General features: G+C 41.2%; 1 protein-coding gene across 3 annotated transcripts in view; it reads right to left on the bottom strand.

The window, feature by feature from the left end:
• The window catches only part of LOC145414705 (CKLF-like MARVEL transmembrane domain-containing protein 4), a 107,149-nt gene extending 84,334 nt beyond the window's left edge, over positions 1 to 22,815 (bottom strand). For all 3 annotated transcript variants that reach the window (XM_080284231.1, XM_080284229.1, XM_080284230.1), the window contains exon 1: positions 22,577 to 22,815. In XM_080284231.1, the coding sequence (XP_080140357.1) occupies positions 22,577 to 22,726 (150 nt within the window). In that variant the 5' untranslated portion in view covers positions 22,727 to 22,815. The remainder of the gene's footprint in view (positions 1 to 22,576) is intronic.
• Between the last annotated feature and the right edge of the window lie 3,738 nt (positions 22,816 to 26,553).

Below are 26,553 nucleotides of genomic sequence, written 5' to 3'. Positions count from 1 at the left end.
TCTAACAGTGACTAAGCTACTCCGTTACAAAGTCAGATTTCATGGTTCTTCTTGCCTGAGTATGATTAGGAAGTTGATGATGATGATGAAGATGAACAACAACAACGATGACAACAACAATGACAACAACAGCAACAACAACAATGTTAATAATACCTGTAATAATAATAATAATAGTAATAAAAATAATAATAAAACATGCTAACAATAAAAACAACCCGAAAGAAAATGGTATAGTCAAACACCCCAAGTTTTATTCATTCCCTCGCTCATCCCACGGAAAAAAAAAAAAAAAAAAGATAAAGCGAAAAAAGAGAGAGAAATAAAAGCATTAGGTGGATAAAATATACGCCTCACCCTGTTGCTATCCTTGAGTGGGAGAGACGAAGATGAGTGGGAGGAGGAGCTGAGAGGATGACGAGAGGGAAGTGGGGAAGGAGGAGAGGAGGAGAGGGAAGTAGAGAAGGAGCTGAGAGAAGAGGGAAGTTGGGAAGGAGGAAGAGGAGGAAGTGGGAAAGGCAGAGATGAAAGTTGGAATATTGAAGAGGAGGAAGAAGAGGACTGAATTCATTTGAACTGAAAGAAACAAGACGGAGGAGGCATAGGAAGAATAAGATGATGATGATGAGGAGGAGGAGGAGGAGAAGGAGGAGGAGGGGGGGAGAGGAATAGGAGAAAAAGAAAGAAGAGAGAGGAAGGAAACGAAGAAGAGGGGAAAAAAAACAGTAAGAGAAGGAGGATGGTGAAGAGAAACGAGGAGAAAAGGAAGACGAGGCAGATAACTTCTAAAGCTACTGAGGAGGAGAAAGAATAAAAAAGAATAAAGAAAAAGCACTTACCAATAGTTGTCATATAAATAAAAAAAAATAAGACTAAGCAGGAGGAAGAATTAACGAAGAGAAGTGAACGGAGTAATAGCTAAATATGAAATTTAAAAAAAAGCAAGGAAAAGCAATGAAGTATAGACCTGAGGGAAGGATAGACTGTAGACTTAATAAATAAATAAACAATAAAAACGCTGGAATTCCTTCAAAACATTATTTTCAAAACGTACTACTGGTACATGATTCCGGACCGGGTGAAAAGTAAACCACTCGCGATTACCACAGCAAAAACAATTTCTGAAAACAATAACAGAGTACGCTATGGAAGGGCAAAGAGGTTTTTTGGCACTTACTATCAAACGTCTTCAGTATGATCATTAACTGTATATGCTGTACAATTTCTTCAGCTTGTTAGATACCCCTCGAATTGCAGGAATTACCCTTTACCATACGACGATGACTTCTCAGAAATTAACACGGGCCTGTCACTGGGATGCAAAACATACTCTTTCCTGATCCCTGGTGAATGACCGAGGGCAAATCTGCGTATCAGTCATGGCGGCCTCACAATGCTACAGGAGTTGACAGGGGCCGTGTTTATAAAGGATCTCACTCAGTTTCTGTTATTTACAAGTCTCCAGAGCAGTTAATTATTATCAGGAATCATTTTTACGTTTATGTTGTAATTTTCACTGATATATTCACGTTAGTTTGGTTGCCTATCAGGATTCGTTTTGTCGTTAGTTCCACCTACTGTACATATTCAGTATAGTTTAGCTGTGGAGTGTTTATTAGTTGTGCGGGTTTAAATGTAAGAATAAAGCTGTACGAGGTAATATATTTCAGCAAAGGTTGACTCGAGATGTTGAGAGTTCATGGCTCTAGGTTCTAAAAATGTCTCTAAGAAGACAGACCGGGGCACTGGGAGGAACCTTATATCTGTCACACGATGGCCCAGGAGTCATTGCCTGATTGATAAATACTAGGAATGAGAGACTGACTAGAAGAGTATATAGGAGTAAGGTGGAGAGGGGAGAGGGAGAGGGATACCGACCAAGCATGAAACGGGGGATTGCAGTGGAGAGATACGTGAGAGAAGGGTGTGTGAGTTGGAGGGAGGGCAACCAAATGGTAGAGGACAGGGCGGCATGGAGACGATTTATTTGTGGCCACCCCTTACGAGATTAAGGCGTCTGGCTATACAATAATACCGACAATATAAACGCACAGTAATTCAGTGAGTTAATTTTCTCAATATTTCAGAATCAGTAAGTTAATTTTCATATTTCAGCATCAGTGAGTTAATTTTCTCACTATTTCAGAATCAGTGAGTTAATTTTCTCACTATTTCAGAATCAGTGAGTTAATATTGTTACTATTTCAGAATCTGTGAGTTAATATTGTTACTATTTCAGAATCTGTGAGTTAATATTGTTACTATTTCAGAATCGGTGAGTTAATTTTCTTACTATTTCAGAATCAGTGAGTTAATTTTCTCACAATTTCAGAATCAGTGAGTTAATTTTCTTACTATTTCAGAATCAGATCGTAGCATGCGTCCTGGCAGCTGCAGTTCCGGGTGGGGATGCACACACAATCGACAATCACCGGAAGGGACTGGAAAGCGGCGACCCTTAAATGACCCTCTGTGTACGCCAGTCTTTTGCTACTGGTAAGGATTAAGGCAATTCTCCACTTTTGTGTATTCAAGTGATGTATGTTATTTTTCCATTTAGTCTGTGTGTGTGTGTGTGTGTGTGTGTGTGTGTGTGTGTGTGTGTGTGTGTGCATAGTAAACTGAAAAAAAAATACAAATAGGCTACTAGCGACATATACGCCCTCGGATGCATGTGCCAAAAAAAAAAAAAAAAAAAAAAAGGCCAAACTTTCTTCCGTTTGAGATCCATAGTTTCCTAAGTCGACGATGCTTTGGACTCAAATATCTGCCATTTTGTACGAACACGAAATCAGGTTTGGCTAGCCTCATTCGGTCAGTGCTGGGTATAGAGTGCTTATTTAAACCTTTGAGTCAGTGGCAGCGTCCTTCCATAATAATGCGGTTCTGCCAGGAGTCAAGAGTCACAAGAGTCGTATATTCAGCACGAAGAACAGTGACTCATATGTATCTCGAACCATTTTTTCTGTGTAAAAAGAAAGATGCAAAGGCTGGACCCAGGCAAAAAGATATCCATTCCAGAGAAAACTGAACAAAGGAGAGCAAGATCAACTATTCATTTCAAGCTTCGTGGACACATTACGTGTAAGAGGCTGGAGGTCGTAGGTAGAGGGAAATGCATACTAAGGAAGACAGGTCCAGAGTTGTCCAATTGCATCCATGAAGGACTGAGAATACCGATAAACTCTTACTTTAGAGAGGTGGATAGAGAAGGAGTGAAAGTGCGTTGCTAGGCGGGTATTGAGGGACGGTCCTAATGGGGAAGGAATGCAGGCAGACATTTCAAAAGACCAGTGACCAGTAACATTGGTGAAAATGGACGGATACTTTTATTTACCAGAAAAGAAAATGGACGGATACTTTTATTTACTAGAAAAGAAAATGGATACATTTGTGTACTAGGAAAGAAAATGGACGGATACTTTTGTTTACTAGCAAAGAAAATGGACGGATACTTTTGTTAACTAGCAAAGAAAATGGACGGATACTTTTGTTTAGTAGCAAAGAAAATGGAAGGATACTTTTGTTTACTAGGAAAGAAAATGGACGGATACTTTTGTTTCCTAGGAAAGAAAATGGACGGATACTTTTGTTTAGTAGCAAAGAAAATGGACGGATACTTTTGTTTACTAGGAAAGAAAATGGACGGATACTTTTGTTTAGTAGCAAAGAAAATGGAAGGATACTTTTGTTTACTAGGAAAGAAAATGGACGGATACTTTTGTTTACTAGGAAAGAAAATGGACGGATACTTTTGTTTACTAGGAAAGGAAATGGACGGATACTTTAGTTTACTAGGAACGCGGATATTGATGAAAGTAGACTGATTCTTTTGCTTTGGAGGAAAATTTCGAAAATGTGGAATTTCATCCTATACTCTCATCACTTTAACTTGGCGAAAACATCCCTCTGCCCACCTTGAATATTGAGCTCTAATAAGACGCTAATCCTGGAATTTGTTGCTAGTCATGATTAAGTTCAGTGGAAAGAATATTTGAGCCATGGTATTGTCTTACTCTGCCGCTGAGCCACGAGAAATGAGATGCAAAAGGACGAAAATATCCGTGTGTTTAAAATGGACGTACTCTTGATACAGAGGATTCCCTTTTATTTGCAACACGCGAGGGCTTTTGTTTTATATTTGCCGTGCCGTTTGCCACATCCACAAAGAATACAAACGCAAAATATATTAATACAAAAGACACATAACTGCTCAGAGTAAGTAAATACAGCAATATTTAATAACGCTTCTCTCTCTCTCTCTCTCTCTCTCTCTCTCTCTCTCTCTCTCTCTCTCTCTCTCTCTCAGAAAGTTAAGACCCTTATACTGCTTAGCGTTCTGTCTCGTTTATTCCTAAAATTCAGATTATCTCCAGTGTCTCCTTGTGTGAGTCTGTCTACTGCGTTTATATTCTGTCTGCTTGTCTGCTTATCTGTTTGTCTGCTTATTTTCCATCCATAATTTCTTTTTGTTAGTTTAACGTCGTTCTTGTAAAACATATATCTAGATGTCTGTGTTCGTCAAACTTTGTCTCTCTGTTTATCTGTTTATCAAGCTAGGTACCTATCTGTTAATCTGTCTGTCAGTCTGTCTGTGTGTAGCTATATGTCTGCCATGTCTGTTTACCTGTCTGTCTGTTTATTTATCTATCTGTGTTCTTCCACCTGTCTGTCTGTATATCTGTTCTTCCTCCATTTATTTGTCGATATATCTGTCTATTTTCGTCTCTCCATCATATATATCTATATGTATAGGTAGATAGATAAATGTGTTTGTCTATCTGTCTGTCAGTCTTTATATCCATACACACCCATTTGTCTATATATCTATCCCTAATCAGTCCCCAGCTCATGCGAGAGAGCGGAGAGAGGGTGGGGGGACGGACAGAGCTGGAATGCCAATCTCGAGACCCTGTGAAGAGCTACGTCCCTTGAATTTCTAACTAGCCATTGTATTTGCTAGCATGCCCCTTACTCCCTCCGCATCCGCTAGTGGTTGTCCTAGTTGTTACAGAGGTGGTGGTGATGGTGGTGGTAGTAGTAGTAGTAGCAGCAGTAGTAGTACTAACAGTAGTAGTAGTAGTTGTTGTTGTAGTGATGGTGATGGTGGTGGTGGTGGTAGTGGTGGTGGTTCCTTATAGTGGTGGTGGTAGTGGGGGGTGTTGAGGACAGTACCGGTAGTGTTAGTGTATAGGTTGTGATGGAGTGACAGTTATGGGAATGTGAAGGTGTTGTTGTACTGGTGATGGTAGTAGTTTGGACAGAATTCGTCGGTGACTAGAACACAATATTGAGTGGTAACTGTTACTGGATACTGGTTACCTCCTCCAACGAAGGTGGACGGAGGTTATGTATTCACCCGTATCTGTTTGTCTGTTTGCGTACAAGATATCTCAAAAAGTTTTTATCGGCCGTCAGTAAAATCTGGTGAATAAGCGGGCAGTAGATCAAGAACGAGTTGATTAGATTTTGAGGTGCACCCAGATCCGGATGGAAGTATGAACCATGAATATTATTGACGTTGTCGGAGGTATGCGCTATCTGAGATTGTGTAACAGGGCGAACTTAGACCGCAGACTATGTGAGACGTACAAGATTTGGTCTGGTAGGAAAGGCGTTGGGGGAGATATGTGTTCTCTTGAGTACTTTCTAGTTGTGATGTGATGTATCGTAGTAGTTATTGTAGAGATGACTGTGGCAGTGATGGTGGTGGTGGTGGTGGTGGTGGTGGTGGTGGTGATGGTGGTGACTGCAAGAATTACTGGTGGTGGTGGTGGTGACTGCAAGAATTACTGGTGGTGGTGGTGGTGGTGACTGCAAGAATTACTGGTGGTGGTGGTGGTGGTAGTTGTGATGTGGTGGTTATGCTGGTTGAGGACGTGTTAAGAGTAGTTGTGAAGACAGTGGCCAAAGGAGCTGGTCTTGGGGGTTCATGCTGGTAGCTGTAATGACGATACGGGTTGTGGGGACAGAAACACAGTGCATGATGGGAATAAAGTAAGTGAGATCAAAGCATTAGTGAAAGGTGAAGTAAGAAGTGAGAATAAATTAGTTTGTGGAATATGAAGTAAGGAGCGGGATTAAACTGGTTCGTGGCATAAGGAAGAGTGGGGGGAGCGAGGAAAGAGGTAGAGAGAGAGTGTGGGAGGTAAAGCAAGTATGTGTCGGTACGAAGATTGTGGCGTGGAAGAGAAGAGAGAAGAAAAGAGAAGAGAGGAGAGAAGAGGAGAAAAGAGAAGAGAAAAGAAGAGAAGACAGGAATAAGAGAAGAGGCATGACAGATAAAAGTAGTTGCGGTATAAAGTAGTTGCAGTAGGTGGGAGAAAAAAGTAGCAGTTGAGTTAGGGAGAGTGGGTGGAGAAAGAGAAGAGGTAGTGAGGAATACGAAGAGAGTGGTAGAAAGGAGAGGGGAGGAAGAAAGTGAGGATAAACAGGAGTTGGACAGAGAAGATAAGGGAGAGAGAGAGAGAGAGAGAGAGAGAGAGAGAGAGAGAGAGAGAGATATGCAGTGGAATGGTGAAAACAATAAATAAGCGAATGAAGGCATGAGAAGAGGGGGCAGGAGAGGTGTTAGGAAAGTAATGACGATATGCAAGAAGAGTGGGAGAGCAGAGAAGAGGTAGTGATGATATCCAAGAAGAGTGGGAGGGACAAGAGGGAGTAATGACGATGCCCAGGGAGAGTGGGAGAGTAGAAGGTAGGTAGTGTCGATGGTTGAGAAGAGTGAGAGAGGTGAGGAGAGTAGGCAAATAAAGACAGGAAGAAAAGAGAAGTACGGGGGTTAGAGAGAACGGTCATAAAAAGAAGAGGCGCAACTGAACAACCAGCTGTAAGAAAACCACCTGACCTAGAGACGAGATAAAGTACCCCCCAAAATGGTCACATCTCGTTATGAACCCTGCCCGTGCCCCTCCTGCTCCCCCCCCCCTTCTCTCTCTCTCTCTCTCTCTCACACACACACACACACACACACACACACACACACACACACACACACACACACACACACACACACACACACACACACACACACACACACACACACAACACCGACTTTCTACACGTCGTCCTACATTCCTCGCACTCTCCCTCCTTCACTGGCACAACTTTCTTCCGTCCTGGGCTGAGAGTCTTCTTTTTTTATGCAGAAAAGAAGAAATCCTATGCTTTGACCCAGCAAAACTTGTTTCTGCCAAATAAAATGAGCAAAAAGAGATATCCCACAAATACATGTGTCTTGCGGAGAAAATCTATCCTACCGTCATCCAGTCCTTGCTTGCCCCATCAACAATGTAGAAGCCCGGGGCAAGGTTACTGAACTCCGGTATTTAAGGCGAAGGTGACCAGCCTCACCCATCCCTTGGTGGCATAATGCGAGCAGTAAACTTCCATCCCCTGATAATAAATCCTTACAGGCTCAGCCTAAATGTAGCCCCTAAACCGACTAAACCACCAGGAGTCATTTGGTTTTAAGATTATCACCCAGGTATTAAATGGTTTCCTTGTTCACAGGAAACCATTTGGCTTGTCACTTAGTGTGGAGTCAACCGAAGGCAGCACTACAACTGATGAGTGGATGGTGGGCGCCCCCACCTACCACAGCCGCTGAAAATCATTATCATCATCATCATCATCATCATCATCTGGTCTTTAGCTTTTCTAAAGCGCCGCTTTTGCACCTTTATATTTACAAGAACTGTGACATTATTCATTTACTATACAAGTTTCACATGCAGAACTGACAGCAATCTAAACCGTTTAATCATCCATCACAGCACCGGTCAAGATCGTAGCTTCATGAAAAGAGGGAAGTTTTGATATTCAGCATAAGTCAACTGCTTCATGGATACCGGCAGTGTGTTATATAACCTTGGAGCCACCCAGGAAAACAACCGATCAGAGAAAGATGGCTGATGAACGAGTCCCGGTTCATTGAGGTGCAAAGGATGCAGACGGAAGTTTTAACAATTCAGCAAGATACTTCGATTCACCAAACATAGGTAAAAGAACCTTGAAAGTCACAAGACATAGACTAGTTTAAATTCTAGGTTTTTCTGACAGTCATTGCAGCTCAGTTATAAATGAGGTAGTGGGGGTTCTTGGGAGGGGGGGAGGGGGCAAAGATAGGCCATACTGCCCTTCGTTAATAGACTACGAGTATTTGGAAGTCCAGTCGATAACTCATTGCGGTAATCAACGCGAGACAAGACAAAATGATCATGAAACCAAACTGAAGCTCCGTTCATTTCGAGATGCTTGGCCACATTACATTTATAAGATTGGAAGTCATAAGCAGTGGGAAAGGCAGACCGAGTAGGGGTTCCAGAGTTGACCAGTTCCATGCATGAAAGATATACGGTAATACCGGATAACACTTGTATTAATACATTTCGACAGAAAAGTGGAGACAAGTAGTAGTTGTAGTAGAGTAGCGGCATTAGGAGTAGTAGTAGTTGTTTGTATTGTTGTTATTGTTTTATAGTTGTTGTTGCTGCTGCTGCTGTAGCCCTAGGATCATTGGAAATGTGAGCCCAGTGGACTACAGGATTAAAATTCCGCTTCTGCAGTCCACCATCCTCCTTTTAGTAGGAGGGAAGTAGTTGAGGGACTTGTATAACCAGATAGTTGAGCCACCTGGTTTAATCAATGCCACCGAAAGGACAAGGAGACTGTACGGTAGCATCTTTGAATCTCTTTCTGCAAAAACGAATTTCACTTACGAGAGAGAAAAATATCAGTGTAATTTCTGAAAAGACAAGGAAATGAGAAAACAGAAACTTTCCACGTCTCTTATTCTTCATCCAGTCGAAAAATCTGACCTATGAGAGGAAATAGGCCGTAACTCTCTGAATCTGGCCATGAATCCACATTTGCGAACCTTTTTGAGCTTAGGCTGCATAAAAAATAACGTGTTTGCACTGATGTTTCGTTCATGCAGCCGCCATACACAACACCACCAGAATATAATGGATAATAAAGCGAAAATATGCGAAAAACAAAGCGATTTTTGATAACAGTCAGCTCTTATGAAGATCTATTAATCCTGCAGTTTGAATAAGATCCTTGATAAAGACACACACACTCTTATCTGTCTTTGCATGCGGTGCAAGTTTTTCTCGCGCCCTCAGGATAGAGAATGAGTGAGGCGGCCCCCGAAGAAGTAGGTAAACCCAACCCTTTCTCTGTGATTCGCGCTCCCCCTCCCCCTTCTTTTTTTTTTCTTTTTTTTTTAAGGCTAACTCGTCGTGATTCCGAAGGGTTTGGTGGGCGGGGGTGGGTGGGAGATAGCCTTCCTACTTCTCTGTCCTAGCCTCTCCCTGGTGATTCTGGGCAGTTTGGTGGAGGGAGGGTGGGAGGAGCCTTCCTGCTTTTATGTCATTGTCTTTAACTCACAGAATAGTTACGCCAGTTATAATCGACCTTACAGCAGAGAGTCTAGGAAGGGTCAGTTGTGCTGTTGTTTGCTTTCCTTTGTACTCCTTTGTTAACAGAGAAAAATCCCATTGGTCAGTGGCTTCAAAACTACCTCGCGTCAGTCTTCTTCTACTTCTGATGCACCTTGGAACTATGCAGGGTAGTCCATATATAACGCGCCTCTTCCACTGCGTCAGGCTATTTGTTTGTGTTGCGGGAACGGCTCAGCCAGTATTATTAGTGTCTACCGTGAATCATTTATTCCTTTCCTACTCCCATTGCCACACATAACCAATAAACTAAGTCGTCCCCGCAACACATTAAGATACCTCCAGCTAAGTTTCTAGTGGAGTGCTATTTACAAACGACCCTGAATTTAGAATTAATATAAATTATCGTGTATCGTCAAGTGAAATCCTAGCAGTCAGAGGGTCAAAGAAAACGGCGGAGTAAAAAAATAATGTACTCAGAATTTCACCGAGAGAAAGTATGAAACATCCTTTGGTTCCGCGTCGTGTTCTGGCTGACATTGGAGGCTTCGTACCACCTTTTACTTGACGATTTATTGTGCATATTATACTGATACAAGGCAGGTATGACAGGTGCAAGGATGGCATTGAGTATAGCATCTCTCTCTCTCTCTCTCTCTCTCTCTCTCTCTCTCTCTCTCTCTCTCAGCCTCTTGTCAATGCTCCCCCATGCTCCCACATAGCCTTCATTGGTGCCACGATTGCAGTGATTGGCAGTATTGGGAATGAAATACGACTAGCCAGAAAAAAAAAAGAATTGCAAGTTACTCCGATTTCTGCATGTAATAGGAGTTTTAAGCTATTTCTGTACGACCTACACTCATTTTGTGACAGCTGACGAGTTTATTTGTTTCACACACACACACACACACACACACACACACACACACACACACACACACACACATACAGACTGATAGATAGATATAGATATACATACAGATGAGGATAAAGTGAGGGGAGAACTATCTACTATCATTATATGTTGCCAAAATATTATCTCATGAAGGAGAGAGAAACATCGCAATGGCTGTTTTCTATAATGGATAAGTTTAGGACACAAAGAAATCGATTTATGCTGACTCCAACCTGATTCTCTTGTTTATCTTTTCCCCACCGCCAAATCGGTAACAAGATCTGAAAATTACAAACTGATTATGTATTTAAATTCTTGAAGACCACTGGGAGATAACCTTCCAAGCCAGCATCAGTAAAACAACCATGATTTTCTGGCCGGAGAACCGCCTGAGTTGCTGATTCAAGCCACACGAAGGAAAGTCAGCAAGGAAGGTCGCCAGAAGACGAAATAACAAGTGACTGACAATTCTCTGCCCGCATCCCACACCGCCACCACGCAGACCCAGCCAACCTACTCCCCCTATCTTTAAAGTATGAGGACGCGAAGGTACAGGAATAGACGTTAAAATAATATTGCAGTATTTGACAGCACGTTTGTTTTAACCTAACAAAAAGATCTCTAACTCCCTTTGGTTGACGGCCAAGTGTAGTCAAACAGATGGGTCAATTTAACTGGTAACCAACGATTCATTGCTGCCTCATAACCAAGGTGCATCTCAAATTACATGCAATCAAGACTTGCGCCCTTGTTCCTGTCAGTGAAGGAAGCTCCCTAACACCTTTTCCTAAGTGATTTGCTTTTCTTATTACATCTTACTGTCCTGTGTAACATATATCCTTCAAACGTTACCATACTCAGCATAAAATAATTTACAAAACGATATTAGCCAACCATATCCAAAAATAAATCGCTAAGGAAGAGGTGTCAGGGAGCCTCCTTACTCGACGAGAATATTGGACTTGGTGTTCGAGTTGTTGGATTGGCTCAGTTCCCTCAGGTGAAAAAATCTAAAGCAAACAATCCCAAGCTGGTGACATTTCGTTTGGCAACACCTGTGACGTATCCAGGAGGAGGGGGGGTGGAGGTTACACTTGGTACCCTATATATCCCTGACTCACAATACAGAGAGAGAGAGAGAGAGAGAGAACACAAATATCCTTGTTATTGAAAATCTGCCTTCGCCTTCACCGTCAGAATCCCAAGTCATCACTGTTAACTTCAGTCACTTACGTCGATTTTCTTCTTGCATATTTTAATTTTCGGACGATTATGTTCAACTTAAGAAGGATCCGTAATAGTGCAGGGATTTCTATGACATTATCTAAAATCTGCAGTTCATAAAAATCTATCCTTAGCTGAAAAATTAAATCATCTGGAGATGAAAAAGAATAACAGAAAACACAAGTCGTCTCTCCCCTAAATCCGGGGCTCCTGTAACAGAACTGACGTGTACAAAATATACTAGCCTTGAAATGGGGCAAAATAAAAAAATAAAAATAAAAAATAGCCTCGAAATGGGACAAAATTTAAACATTTTATAAAAAACATGTTAATGCGCGCCATAAGCAATGGGTCAGCAACACAGGTGAGGAAAAAATAGCCTTGAAATACGGCAAAATTAAAGAAAAAAAAATAAAAGGTGCCATAAACACGGGATCAGCAACCCAGATGGGGAAAAAAATAAACTATCCTTGAAATGGGGGGAAATTAAAACAAAGAAACATTAAAGCCCGCTATAAACATTGGATCAGCATCACCAATGACGCTACACTTCATCACGTCCGCACACTCCCTTCCCGCGCATTTTCAGTGTCGTATTCAGCAAAACGGGCGACCACAGGGAAGAGAGATGGACCTTAACCCGCTGACCCCGGGGAAATATTTTTCCTTTTGATTCTTCCTATTTTCAGACGATTTTATTTGACCTGAGAGAGGCCTGTCGTACTGAAGGAGGGCTATGGTTAACCCCTCCAGTTCGAAATATCTCTCCTGTGCTGAATAAAATCGTCTGAAGAGGACTGAGCGGGTTAAATCGATCGCAAAGAGAAAATTTTCGTTCAAAAATATTAAATTTTGCAATATTAAAAAAACAGCAAAATACAGGAAGACAGAATGCGAGTAATAATGAAAATTGTATAGGATAGCATACAGGTGCCTGAAATGTGTGTAAATTACACGTAGATAAAAACATACGGTGTAAAATAGTGAAAATGATAGGTACAGGAGAGCATACTGTGTGAAAGAGTGAAAATTATATGTACAGGAAAGTATAGGCTACGGTGTGAAAGAGTGAACATGGTGTGGGAAGCGAGTAGGTATGTAACGTGAGGAGGGAGGGCCCGGTGCTGCTGGTTAAGGCAGGGTGTGTGTGTGTGTGTGTGTGTAGAAGCAGCCAGTAGAGTTGCCAACACTCGCCTACCACCCCACACCTCACCACACCCCACCACATACTTACTTCACTTACCCTCATTTTACTTTTTTTCATGGAGGGGAGGGAAGAGGACTAAACACAGCAAGGAAGTGTGTGTGTGTGTGTGTGTGTGTGTGTGTGTGTGTGTGTGTGTGTCAGACAGACAGACGAATGTTTGGCTACAGGATTCTTTCAGTGACATTTAATTTTATTTCAGGAGACGACCATTTATATGAATATGAAAAATATATAAATAAAATATGTATCGATATAAATACATTATATATATGTATATACAGTATATACGGTAATATATTTATATCGGTACCGTATATTTTATACAGTATATTTATTTTTATATTTATTTTTGTTTTCATAAATAAAATTAATACAGCGCAATATATAAAGAAAGGTACATTATTTGGAATATATATATATATATATATATATATATATATATATATATATATATATATATTTATTTATGTATTCTATTATTTATTTACTTATTTAGTTTATAAATATGAGGCATGTTATGGCCAGTGGCGTTGTACCGAATGGAAGTTAAACTTTTCACATTTAGAGCTGCTTCATCAAATGAGTTTATGTTACAAACATTACTTATCAATTTTAGAATCAGATGCGCGCCTCTCATGTGAGTGCAGTGTCAGCGGCGCCCCGGGTGCGGTCGGGATCCCAGCTGACTCCTCGGCCAGCAGTCTGGTCTACAGATATACCGGTAACAGGGAGGTATAACCGGAAATATAAATAAGAACTGTGGTTAGAATGTCGCAGTTGCAGTCACCGCCCAGCACGCGTCCCATCCCAGAGTTGAGTGGAAGTGTTTCGCCTGTGTTGTGCGAAGAAAGTGTGTCACACTTCAGTATACTGAACTACTGTAGCCTAACCTTGGACCGCTCCACCTTGAACGAGTGAAATTGGATTGGTTGTTATAAGGAAGACCACCAAATAGCCGAGGGAAATGGCTGCGTAATAATAATAATAATAATAATAATAATAATGATGATGATGATAATAATGATGATGATGATGATGATAATAATAATAATAATAATAATAATAATAATGATAATAATAATGTCGGTAACCTCATCATCGTCGTCATCACCATCGTCGTCATCATTGTCAGCATCATCATCATCATCATTATCATCGTAAATAATAATAATAATAATAATAAATACCTGTACTTCCAGAGAATAAACACACAGTCGCTGTCAAAAGCCCTGTTGCGTGTCCCGCTTTTCTATCCATGCACTTTAATCTGTGTCGTGAATCTGCAGCAGTCGACACTGAGGAATTCATTTGCACTCAGATTAATTTCATCCACTGCGCTGATTTTCTAGGTTAGTAGCGAGAGAAGCAGCGAAAGTGTCAGAAATTTTGATGCCGACTGTACAGGTTTATTCAGTCAATCGGTGGAAGTTCTCACTGAGCAGATAAATACGCCTGATAGATAAAGGGATAACAAGTAGACACAATAATATATTCAAAGTACACTGGTTCGTTGCTTTGGATCTACAGTTCGATGTTGTTTCATTGAGAGAGAGAGAGAGAGAGAGAGAGAGAATATTGGGGGCCTTTCTTTTAATGGCAAGAAAGAATATAAAGTACATGTTTAATAATAAGATTCAGATTAACCCTTTCATGGATGGGACGACTAGTATTATATTCCAACCTAAGCCAGAGTTTTTTTTTTTCTTTTTTTACACCTCTGAGTCATAGGAGCTTTGCAAAATAAAACTGTCATCATTAACCCCTTTAATGATCTGCACAACTCTTTTTCCGATTTGATTCAGCCGAACCTAAAAACATAAATACTCTCGCTATATTCCTTTTACTCAGACTTGGCCAAAAATTCCCATCTCTCCATCTTGAATGCTGATTTGTAAGAATAGAATGACACTAGATTATAATGCTAGTCACGAAGAAGTGCTATGGAAAGCAGAGTCGTAGCATTGTCTTTTTCTGCCCCTGAGCTACGCGAAATGAGCTGCAAAAGGACGAAAATCTGGGCCAAGCTAGAGTAAAAATAGTCCAGGAGCCATTTCATTGTAGGGACAACTCTAGTATTCTCCTCCAGCTGAAAATTAAGCATAAAGCCTGAGAACTATTTAAACGTAGCCACCAAAGATAATGTCGCTTCAATATCCAAAATTTAGCCTCTCATCTTAAACATTAACATCTAAAAATATTGGCCGTACAAACACTTTCCAAGGTTTCATCCCATCAGTCCCAGAACATGTTTTTTTCCCTACGACCAGGCGATGTTACTCGCATGAGATTTTTTTTTGTTTTCACATTGGAAGGATTAGTTTTTGCCTGTTTTCTCCATCATCACAAGAACTCTCCCAAAATCTTACACACAGACACACACACACGCTGGGAGATATCAACGAATAAGCCAGTAAAACACGCACCCAGAATGAAGGGGTTAATTGGAGTGAATGGATGTGTGGGCCTTTTTCGCTGATAACACTCCAATTTTGTAGTTTCTTGTGCGTGTTAGTCCATTCCACCCTATTTAAGTGTCAGTGATGATGATGATGATGATGATGGTGTTAGTTGTGGTAGTAGTGATGATGATGGTGATGATGCTGTTAGTGGTGGTGGTAGTGATGATGATGCTGTTAGTGGTGGTGGTAGTGATGATGATGTTAGTGGTGGTGGTAGTGATGTTGACGATGACGTTCGTGGTGGTAGTGATGATGATGATGATGATGATGGTCGTGGTGGTGGTAGTGACGATGATGATTATGGTATGGTGATGATGACTGCCACAATCTAATAAATAAATTGAAAACTGGCAAAAAAGTGGACTCCGTTGTATCACAGTGGAAATGGGATGATGATGATGATGATGACGAGGAGGAGGAGGAGCAAGAGGAGGAGGAGGAAGGAAGGAAGGAAGGACGGTCACATGTAAGCAGCAACAAGCACCTCAATTGCTACAATGGGCTAAACGCTACAGACCACCACTTGGCCAACAAAAAAATTAATAATGCACAAAAATAACAAAGAAAAAACAAATAATAATAATACTAAGACTCCACGACCTTCAACCCTACAAAGTGCCACGTTGTACAGTCGCCAACAAAATTCATGTCCTTTCTTCTGCTTGTCTCTCCATGGGCTTTGAAAATCGGTCTGGCTGGGTGAATCTAGAGCAGACAACACGAATGACACTAACCTGAGGAGAAATAAACATCGGTAGTGTCAATTACTGCAGATTTTCGAAACTGATTTTACTAGTCCTTGGAATGAGAAACATGAAACAGGACTGGATTTATTTTATGTATTTATTTATTCTGTTTATTTTTATTTATTCATTCATTTAGTTATTTGCTCATATAGCGCGTTTCCTTTATTCTGACAGACATCCCTGACCCGTTTCATTCTATTAATGGCAAAGTGTAGTTAGACTGTAGGGCCGATTTGACTATAGTTCTTCCACATTAATTTGGCACAGAGTTTCGTCCTCCTACCGCATATTTTACGAAGCTCATTGGCAGAATAAAACAGTCCTTTGGTTCTACATCCTTTTCATAGCACTTGTTCTTGACTCGCATTATATTCTAAGGTTAATCTGTTATCATAGCTCAGTATTTAACATGGTAAAGTGTCAGTATTCGGCAGAGTTAAAATAAAAAGAGTAGAGTAGCCAAAGAGTTTAATTTCCACCTCATATCAAAAGTGCAAGTAATTTCATGCAACTTCGACATAGTAGTCAAAGGTGTGACAGTGACCCAGTTCCTTCAGATGAAAACCAACCGACTATAGCACAATTCAGACCAACACACCTTAACCATACGGGCAGGGAGGTGGGGGCCACAAAACCTCCCCTCTTCAAATCCCAACCCTTTGTCATCTGCCCTAACCCTTTCGCCGTGGTTGGTGTACTGGAGCGTTCAAGATAATACGAGACTTTCTTCAGCTGAGAGACTTGCCATAGTTCTTTCATCTTAACTTCGCCCAGACTTTCGTACTTTTGCAGCGTATTACACATAGCTCAGTGGCAGGAAAAGACAGCATTACGGCCCTACATTTTTTCAGTAACACATCTTTGTGACTAGCATCATAGTTTAGTTTGAACCTCTTGTTGTGGCTCGGCATTCAAGATGGAGAGATGGCAGTTTTTAGGCCAAGTTAAAGTGAAAAGAGTATAGCAGTCAAAAGCTTTAAATACTCTGCTCATTTTCTCCTTAAGCTACACGTACGAATTGTTACGAGTGAGCGAGCGAAGCGAGCAAGCTATATTTTTTCTCAGTTAAGTTTGGCAATGAGCTGCGCGACCCGGTCCTGCCCGACCTGACCGTCACGCTAATTAAAAGCTAATAACTTTACTCCAATGTGATGTAGAGCTGAAATTATTTCTGCATGCGATACAATCATCCAGTAAATTTTGTTATCAACTAGAAATTCACCCATAAAGGTATAGGAACCCCCTGGAATCTCGAGTTTTTCAAGTGTGTGTGTGTGTGTGTAAGAATGTCTTTCGTTCCAGTATTTTTTTCATTGTTCAGCTACCATCATGAAGAAATATCAGAGGGAAACTCTGATGACATGGCGCTCGCTTGCACGTCACGCGCTCGCAGAGCGCACTTTACTGGTGGTATATTAAGGCTAACACCAAACTACTTTTTTGACAACATATTCCAACAGTAAAGGGATTAATGACCGTTGCCGTCGATGGTCATAAATATATTCTTGATTAATCATACTGAATTACTAGTTTAACTCCTTCACTAGAATGACAATTATTTCTTTTTAATGGGACCATACAGGATGATTTTCTTCGTTAGGAAGTCTCTCTCTCTCTCTCTCTCTCTCTCTCTCTCTCTCTCTCTCTCTCTCTCTTCTGAGACCTTGAAGACGACGACAACGCACCAGATGGACGACACTTTAAGCCACTTTGGGTTAGATTAGGTTGATGGCGGGAAGTGGGAGCGCTCCTGAACTCGGTTTCCGACGCGCGGGGTTATTTTATTTATTTTTAGAAACGGAATTTGTTCTTTATTTTTACATTTATTAATCATTTATTTTTAGTATTTTTACGTATGATGAGTTTGTCTCTTCTAATTTTTTTTTTTACGTTTTTTTTTCTTTTTTGCATGCGTCATTTTCGTTGGTATTATGGTCGTTGTTGTTGGTATCATCGCCGTTGTTGTCGCCTTCGCTGGTGTCATCGCTATGGTCGTTCGTTTCTGTTGATACTATCGTCATCAGCGTTTTTTTTATCAAGTAGTGTCTTCCTGTTCACTGGGATTATGGTCGTTTTCAGTGGTATTATCATTAATCAGTTTCTGTCGTTATTGTTATCTTCACTGGTCCTGTTATTATCGTCGTTTTCACTAGCATTATCTTCATTACTGTCGTAATTAATAGTATTGTTTTATTCACGGTCATTGTCACCACCATCGTTTTCACAGGTATTATCGTCGTTTTTCACTGGTATTATCGATTTCACTGGTATTATCGTCGTTTTCGCTGGTATTATGGTCGTTTTCGTTGGTATTATTGTCGTTTTCACTGGTACTATCTTCGTTTTCTCTTGCAATATCGTCGTCTTCTTTGGTATTATCGTCCATTCCATTCGTATTGTCGTCAAATGCACTTGTATTATTGTCCTTTTCACGAGTTTTGGCCTTGTTTTCACTGGTATTATTGTCCATATCACGGCTATCGTCGTCTTCACAAGTATCATCGTCCCTTTCAGGAGTAATGTCGTTTTCACTCGTTTTATCGTTCTCATTCACAGTATTATCGATGTTTTTACCGGTACTATCGTCATTGTCGTCGCCTTTCATTAGTAATATCGTCGTCCTCATCGCTTTCCACTAGTTTATCGTTATTCTTATCGCTTTTCACCAATAGCTTCCTCGTTCTCATCGCTTTTCACTAATATTATCATTATTCTCATCGCTTTTCACTAGTATTATCGCCATTTTCATCCCTTTTCACTTATCGTCATTCTCATCCCTTTTCACTAATATTGTCATTCTCATCCTTTTCACTATTGTCATTCTCATCGCTTTTCACTAGTTTTATCGTCGTCCTCGTCACTTTCACTAGTAATATCGTCATACTTGTCACATTCATTGGTATTATTGTCATTATTTGCCAGTTCACGTGGCAAGTTTCTGCATGTTTTTCTGTTTATTGTTCTTCTGCAAGCTTTCGGATTTATTTTTACAGGAAGTGCATCAGGACAAGCGAAATCTCATTATCTATTTATTCCTTGTTCTTCCTGAGAGAGAGAGAGAGAGAGAGAGAGAGAGAGAGAGAGAAAGAAAGAAAGAGAGAGGGAAGGGGGGGGGGCAGCTGGACCAGAGTTTGCGAATTCGGTCCCTGTAGGCGTAAAAATAAATAAATTAACAGGGTGATTCATATTTTACAGTATAATCTTGTCCACTCCGCCGGCCGATTTCTCGTGTGTTGCGGGTACGGCTCAGTCAGCGTTGCCAATGGTTATCCTGCTACATTTCGACCAACCCACTTAGAATACGGCCCTGTTGGTGTACTGAGCAGAATAAATCGCTAAGGAAAAGATGTTACGGTATCTTAAAAGCCAGTTAGAATACGGCTCATTTATTCTTGAGTTAACACTTCATCATCATCATTATCACAAGTGTACATAATGGGGGAAATAGTAGCGAGTAGGAGAACATCATCATCATCATAATCATCATCATCATCACCACCACCACCACCAGCACCACCACCACCACCATCATCATCATCATCATCATCATCATCATCATCACCACCACCACCACCACCACCACCACCACCACCACCACCACCACCACCACCATCATCATCATCATCATCATCATCATCATCACATTCACCATCATCATCATCATCACCTTCACCACCACTACACCATCATCACAACTTTCAAAATAGTGGAAACAGTAGCGAGAAAGAGAAGGAGGGAGGGGTGGGGGGGCACGCAAGGAGCATAGACACCAGCCGAAAATAACCCCAAGCCGGTTTGCGAGCCCTCAGTGGAGCCAACTCACTTTACCGCACCTGCCCCGCCACCACTACCCTACCTGACCTTTCCTACCTACTTAGGACCAGGGGTGGATTGTCTGCTTGTTTGTCTGTCTGTCTGTGTGTCTATCCGTCTGTCTGTTTAGCTTTATCTATTTATTTTTCCTGTCTGTGTCAGGCTGTCAATCATTCCGTATATATTTCTGTTTGTCTGTCTGTCTACCTGTCTCTGTCGATCTGGCTGTCTGTTTGTCTGTCTGTCTGGCTGTCTGCATGTCTGTCTGTTTACACCTCTATCTATCCATGTGTCTGTCTCAATAGGCTATCTGCATCTAACTTACCTTTCTGTCTATCTATGTATCTGTCAATCTATGTGTCTATATATCTGTATCCAGACTTCTTAATCCCGGATGGGGTGGCCACAAACAAATTGTCTCCACTTCGTCCTGTCCCCCGCCAACAAGCAGCCCTTCCTCCACCACTCTCCTATAGGTTACCGCTCCACCCCGTCCCTTAACATTACTACATTCGATCTGAACACTTTTTACTTTCCTAGGAAGGTCTAGGACTAGGTTAGGTTAGCATGTTAAGTTAGATTAGGTTTGTCAAGTATGGATAGGGTTAGGGGAGGTTAGACAAGGCTAGGCTAGGGTAGGGTAAGGTAGGACAGGATAGGGAGAGATAGGCTGGGTTACATTAGTCTGTTAGAATAAATTTGGTTAACGTAGGATCGGTTAGATTAAGAGATTTTTTGCTGTGTATAATGTAAAAACGATCATCTGGGAGGGCAGAAATTATCCTACCCATCTTCACCCAATCATCCACCTCAGTCAGCGGCTTCAGTAATCTCTTGGAGTTGCCCAGTAGGTCAGTCACACACTTAGATTTTTCGGAGGCAGGGTGCTTCACTGTCATAGACTTTAGCGTCGCTCTATGTTGTCGCTCTCATGGTCCCGCATCTCACTTTTGTACATAGTTAATTAGCTTTAACTTCAGACGATTTTATTCAGCTCAGGAGACGATATTCAAACTGGAGGGATTAGATTATAGCCGCCATCAGCACCTTCACTACGAGGCGGGTCTCCTAACCAGAATGAAATAATATGGCATTAGCGAGAACGTGCTAAATTAAAAAAATAAATAGATAAACAAATAAAGCATCATCGTAGTCTAGGAGTTAAGTTCCTCACCCAAAGGAGAGAGAGAGAGAGAGAGAAAGCATATCTACCAGTCTCAAACAAGTCGTACTACACTTTACCACTGACTGTTTATTTCACATGCCATGGGGTTCTGCAGTATATAGCAAAAAAAAAAAAAAAAAAAAAAAAGGAAAAAAAAAAAGAATTAAAAAAAAAGAAAAATCACGCCACTCAGCAGGCAATTTAGATTTTCATCAGTTTCTTTTAACCATTCCCCCCGATACTCTCACTCCTTCATGTGTGTAACAGGTCAACTCTGGAACTGGCTTCCTCTGTCTGTATTTCCTACCGCCTATGACCTCCAGTGTTTTTAAACGCAGTGTGTCCAGGCATCTCGGAATGAATGGATCTTGACTTGGCTCCCCATTATCATGTTTTTATATTTTTTCTTGGAGGGAACAATCTTGCGGGCTTCAATCCTTTGGTTCTTTCTTCCCTGCATAAATAAGAAAAAATATTATGCCGACGTACAGTGCATTTTATTTACTATTGGACTCTTTTATTCAGCTTAGGAGGAAATTGTTCTGGCTGGAGATCTTTGATAGACGCATCTTAACCTATTAATTAAGAGTGGCGTTTAGCGTCATTTGGAACTGTCCAAAAAAAAAAAAAAAGTACGTCATCAGATTCAAGACGAGTACTGCCATTATTATTTTTTTTTCACAAGACTCCCCTGAATCTCACCATTTCTAGTGCCGTAATGTGAGCCGTATTGCAAGGGGCACAGGCGTCAAATACTTTTTTCTTAGCACTTGAGTCTGTGCATTACACCATATTCTCTAGTGTGTTGTTTACATCGTTTTAATATCGACACAGCTTGCATCCATGACATACTGTACAAGAGGATATTTGAGGTGTAATGAGCAAAATAAATCGCTGTGGAAAAAGTGAAATATCCAAAGCCACTTCCAATGCGGCCCCGTATCTCCCTCACACCTTCACACCATTAAAATCATACTTTAAGCCTACAAGAGAATACTGAAGTGTAATGCGGAAAATAAATCGTTAAAAATAAAGTGTTACGAACTCTTCAGTCACTTGGAATACAACCCTGATATGTCGTCACACAGGACACACACATCACAAAGCCAGCCAGGAGACAGGACATGTGTCCTGTCCTCCCCCCTTACTATTTATTAACCAGACCATACCCCAATGACCGGGCTAATGTATGGCCCGGCCTACACTGTATGTGCAGGAAATCTTTAAACGAACGAAAGTCACACAGGAGTTTTCTTAGCACCCCTTCCTCAGCGATTTATATTGAATATTATACCTGAACAGTCACCTCTGTGCTTTTAATATCGTTATATATATATATATATATATATATATATATATATATATATATATATATATATATCGACATACTTTGCAAGTGCACACAAGAGGACACGTGATGTAAGATGCAGAACAAATCGCTAAGTAAAAGGTGCTACGAAGCCTACTGTGCGACATTGAATACGATCTCACACCTTCGTTCTCCCACATTCGCGTCTCTCGGAATTTCAGAAAATCTCCCACGGGAATGTCACAAGCGTTGAAGTCGCCACTGTGGGGGATAAAGCAGTTGAATTTACATCATGGCGTCTTTATCGATAACTGGAGTGCACTACAATAATGAACAAAGGCGTCGCACACTCACCAGTTCCACCAGCTTTACGATGCCAGGACCTGTCTTGAAGTACTGCAGGCAAAGACTTATTCCTGAGGACTTCTGAGGGGCGGCATAGGTCGGGGTGGTGGTGACGGTCGTCGTGGACACTTCTGACTTGGTGTGAGTCTCGGCCATCATGTCTCGGTTTAGGGTTTGCGCTTGTCTCCTCCTAGAGTCGGTAAAACTCAATGGGCGTCACGCACAGACACGCGCACATCCACCTCCCGCACTAGCTCGTAACGCACTGATAGCGAGGTTGGATTCGGACCAGCCCAGCGGCCCCTGCTTACTCTGACACTCCCTCCCCTCCTTATACCTCCTTCCCTCCTCTGCTTACTCTGACACTTCTTCCCCTCCTTCTACCTCCCCTCCTCCCTCCGAGCGTGACCAATCCCCTCCGCTCACCTTCGTCCCTCGCCATCGTCATACACCCTGCCCACCTCCGGTGCTAAAAAGAATCACGTTTCTTGCTTGCATTTGATGTTCTACACAAATCTGCAACGTGGTTGAAGGGAAAACTAGTGATAAAGCTGGTGGTAGGATTAGATAACAAAACCCCCCGAGTGACGGGATTTAGGGGATAAGGGAAACAGCTCGCCGAGTTGTGCTGTATAACTTTTCAAACATCCTACCTTCTCAGCAGTGTTACTCTGTCAGTTTCTTAGAGGACATCAGGTAAATTTGTTTTGGTACAGATCATCAGAGAAGTGTTCATGTCCCATGTAACGCCGCGAGTCCGCAAACTGCATATTAGCCGGTAATGACTAACCAAATGCATTTTAAACGCGATGCCGACTAGCTGTATATATATATATATATATATATATATATATATATATATATATATATATATATATATATATATATATATATATATATATATATATTGATAGATAGATAGATGGATATATATATATATATATATATATATATATATATATATATATATAATGTGTGTGTGTGTGTGTGTGTGTGTACATAAAGCCTACCGGTACTCATTTCCTTCGATAAGAACCACTGAGGATGTATGCATTTCTTAAATGGCTCAGATGGGCGAGCCCTATTGTTTTCATCAGGTGGGCGTTGCCTTATTGTTTGAAAAGCATGTGCGTCCAGCCTACGGTCAGAAATCGCATGCGTTTGTGACCTTTTTTCCATAGGTGGACAAATCGTCGTGACATGTTGTTCCATGATAATAATATGCTGGCCGCCAGTGTGTCGTGTATGCAGAATAAAAGAGTTGCGTGGCACTCACAGACTCACCTTCAGTTGGCAAAGCGACATGGCTATCTATTACCCTCACTATTTTCTACCTATTACTTTTTTTTATTTAAATTGTGTATTCTATGATTTGGCCTTACCCTACCTCTTTCTACTAAATTTCAGGAGACTGATATGGACCTATTGACTTCAGTGAATACAATGTCAGTGCTTAAAAGTAAATAAATGGATAAATAAATAAATAGATAAATAAGAGATAGAGACAAAGGAAAAAATCTGCAGATGCTTTTGATATCATGACGTATACCAAGGCATTGTTTGGTGATGATTTTGGTATAAGACCATATATTACAAGCATCGAAGGGTAAGTAAATATGAAGGATAAGCGCCCCTATAGACAACCCAGAAATTAATGCCTCAGTCTCTTTCCGTTTCCGAATTACAGATAAAGCTGACATGATTGCCTTCTTGTTCAGGAATGCACCCTCATCACCTTGTGTCCATCAATAGCAACAGTTTATATACAGAGGTTATACTCGCTACCGGTGAAACATATAACTGAGTTGGAAAGTATAACTGTGGGATAGCTTACGGCATGGTGTGAATGATGAAGTGGCGTAGATAACCCCCTGCACAGAAGCCCAGGTCTGCTTTGGCCTCCGTAACCGTTTTACCGTGATGTATTTTTCATTCAACTCAGAGCCCTACCGGACGATGTTATTGAACTTAAGGAGGACCTCGAAATCTGAAGGGGGTTAATGAATGCTGCTTCTGACCCCTCCAGTTGAGAAGGTTAACGTCTGTCACGTACCTGTTGAGTGCTTCTTCTACCATGTATTCTGTGATTACATTGGCCTGAACTAACTGTGAATGCTGAAAGAACATGTTGTAGTCGTAGCTGTAGCCCCAGGTTCATCTAAAACGTGAACCCGATGGACTCCAGGCTGATGCTGTCCTCCGGTAGTTCACCATCTTCTCTCGGGAGATAGGTGGCGGGAGTTGGGGGGGGGGGAGATGAAGGACTTTTATATAACTGGGCAACAGATATCCCCACTTATGTCGGTGCTACCACGTGAAGGTGTCCTTCCAGCACCGAACCGTCGCGCTACGTGTAAATTAACTAAACAAGTACCTGTGTCCGGAGTCGGGTCCATCTGTGTGATCTGTGCGACTGTACAGGGCCACTCATCTTTCAGAAGGATCATTTGCGAGTATATTGATTTATTTGTGTAGCATAATCACATTGCTAACAAAGCACCATTAAAGAATTAGTATAAAAGATGTCTCTCAGTTTCAAGTAATGCGAGGTGACTTTACCACCATTTGAACTTGGGAGTAACTCGTCAGTGATAATGATGATGATAATAATAATAATCCCTGTCTCATTGTAGGAACTAAAAAACAGAGGAGGGGGTCCCTAGTCCCCTCACCCCGCCCCGTTTAGTCGCCTTTTACGACACGCAAGGAATACGGTGGCAGAATTCTTCCTAATACAACCTGGTTGCAGATAGTAGTACAGTACCACCCCATAGTGCGGCCAGACTCCTTTAAGAATGTGGCAACTTTAATTAATTTCACCAGTCACAGGCCGTTCACAAATCTCTGAGCTGGTTTACATAGAGTATATCCTGTTTTCCGTCCAATGAGAGAATTCAGTGCATTATCTTTCAGCAGTCAGCACAAATGAGACTCTCCTTCCATCACTCTTCATCGCCAGCTTCACTGGCTGTTCTGTAACTCTTCTCAGGGCCTCTCTCTTAGACCCACCCATCCATGTTCAATCACGGGAACATCACACACCCTCGTCTCGTTCCAATACTGATACTAAAGCACTCAAACTTCCATCCTCTCCTACACAGGCTTCACTACCATGATAAAAACTCTAACATTCAACAGTTTACCGACCACAGTTACATTTGTGACACCGAAAACCACTGCATTCACCCAGTTACACGCGTTATTCCGGATCCCTGAATGTTATACAGTATATGCTTTAGAGTTCCCGTATGCATTCTCCAAAATCTGACTCACACGTGCGCTACTGCTTTAAAAACTGTCCATCTTGTCATTCACCAGACATTATCATCTCTTCCTCACCTTCTGTATTTTTATTCTCCCATACAGCTTTCCTACAACACTCAGTAAATTTCTCGTGTAATTGCTGTACCGACTTGGATTGCCTTTACTTTTGCAGTCTGAAAAAAAAAAAAAAAAAAAAAAAAAAACATCATGTCCCTGGGATTCCATCGATGTGAAAATGAACGAGTTCTGCAGACACTCATGAATCTGTTAACCCGGTGCCTCAAAAAATTATCACTCAGTATGTGAAGTTTTATGCAGTTTGAATCACAGTGATTGCCAAGGATAGTAAGTGCACTTATAATCACAGGGTGACCCATATATAACCATGCTTCGTCCATGTTTCAGAATACGTGCGGTAAGAGGGCCGATACTTCTTGGGTTGATTGTACAAGGGCAGAGTCACAGTCTTCTTTCTCACTACTGTTACAGCACTCATTTAGGCCTCCTGGTACATTTCCCATAAATATTAAAATTAGTCTCCCCGCTACATGTTGTCAGCTCAGTACAGTATATACCTCATTAGTATTTCCTGTCTTCATTTCTTCAGTCTCTTCACAATATTCTTCCCTTCAGCAAGTGTCGCATTCTCAGTAATCACATTTCTTCTTGTAAACAATTATGAATACCACTGTTCTACTCTCGTCTTTCCTAGCAATAGTAGT

This window comes from Coenobita brevimanus, chromosome 100 (genome assembly GCF_032717465.1).
Source record: "Coenobita brevimanus isolate Jiangsu-jjx chromosome 100, ASM3271746v2, whole genome shotgun sequence".
NCBI classification, from domain to species: domain Eukaryota; kingdom Metazoa; phylum Arthropoda; class Malacostraca; order Decapoda; family Coenobitidae; genus Coenobita; species Coenobita brevimanus.
Note: the sequence above shows the minus strand (reverse complement) of the source record. Positions and strands in the feature narration are given on the sequence as shown.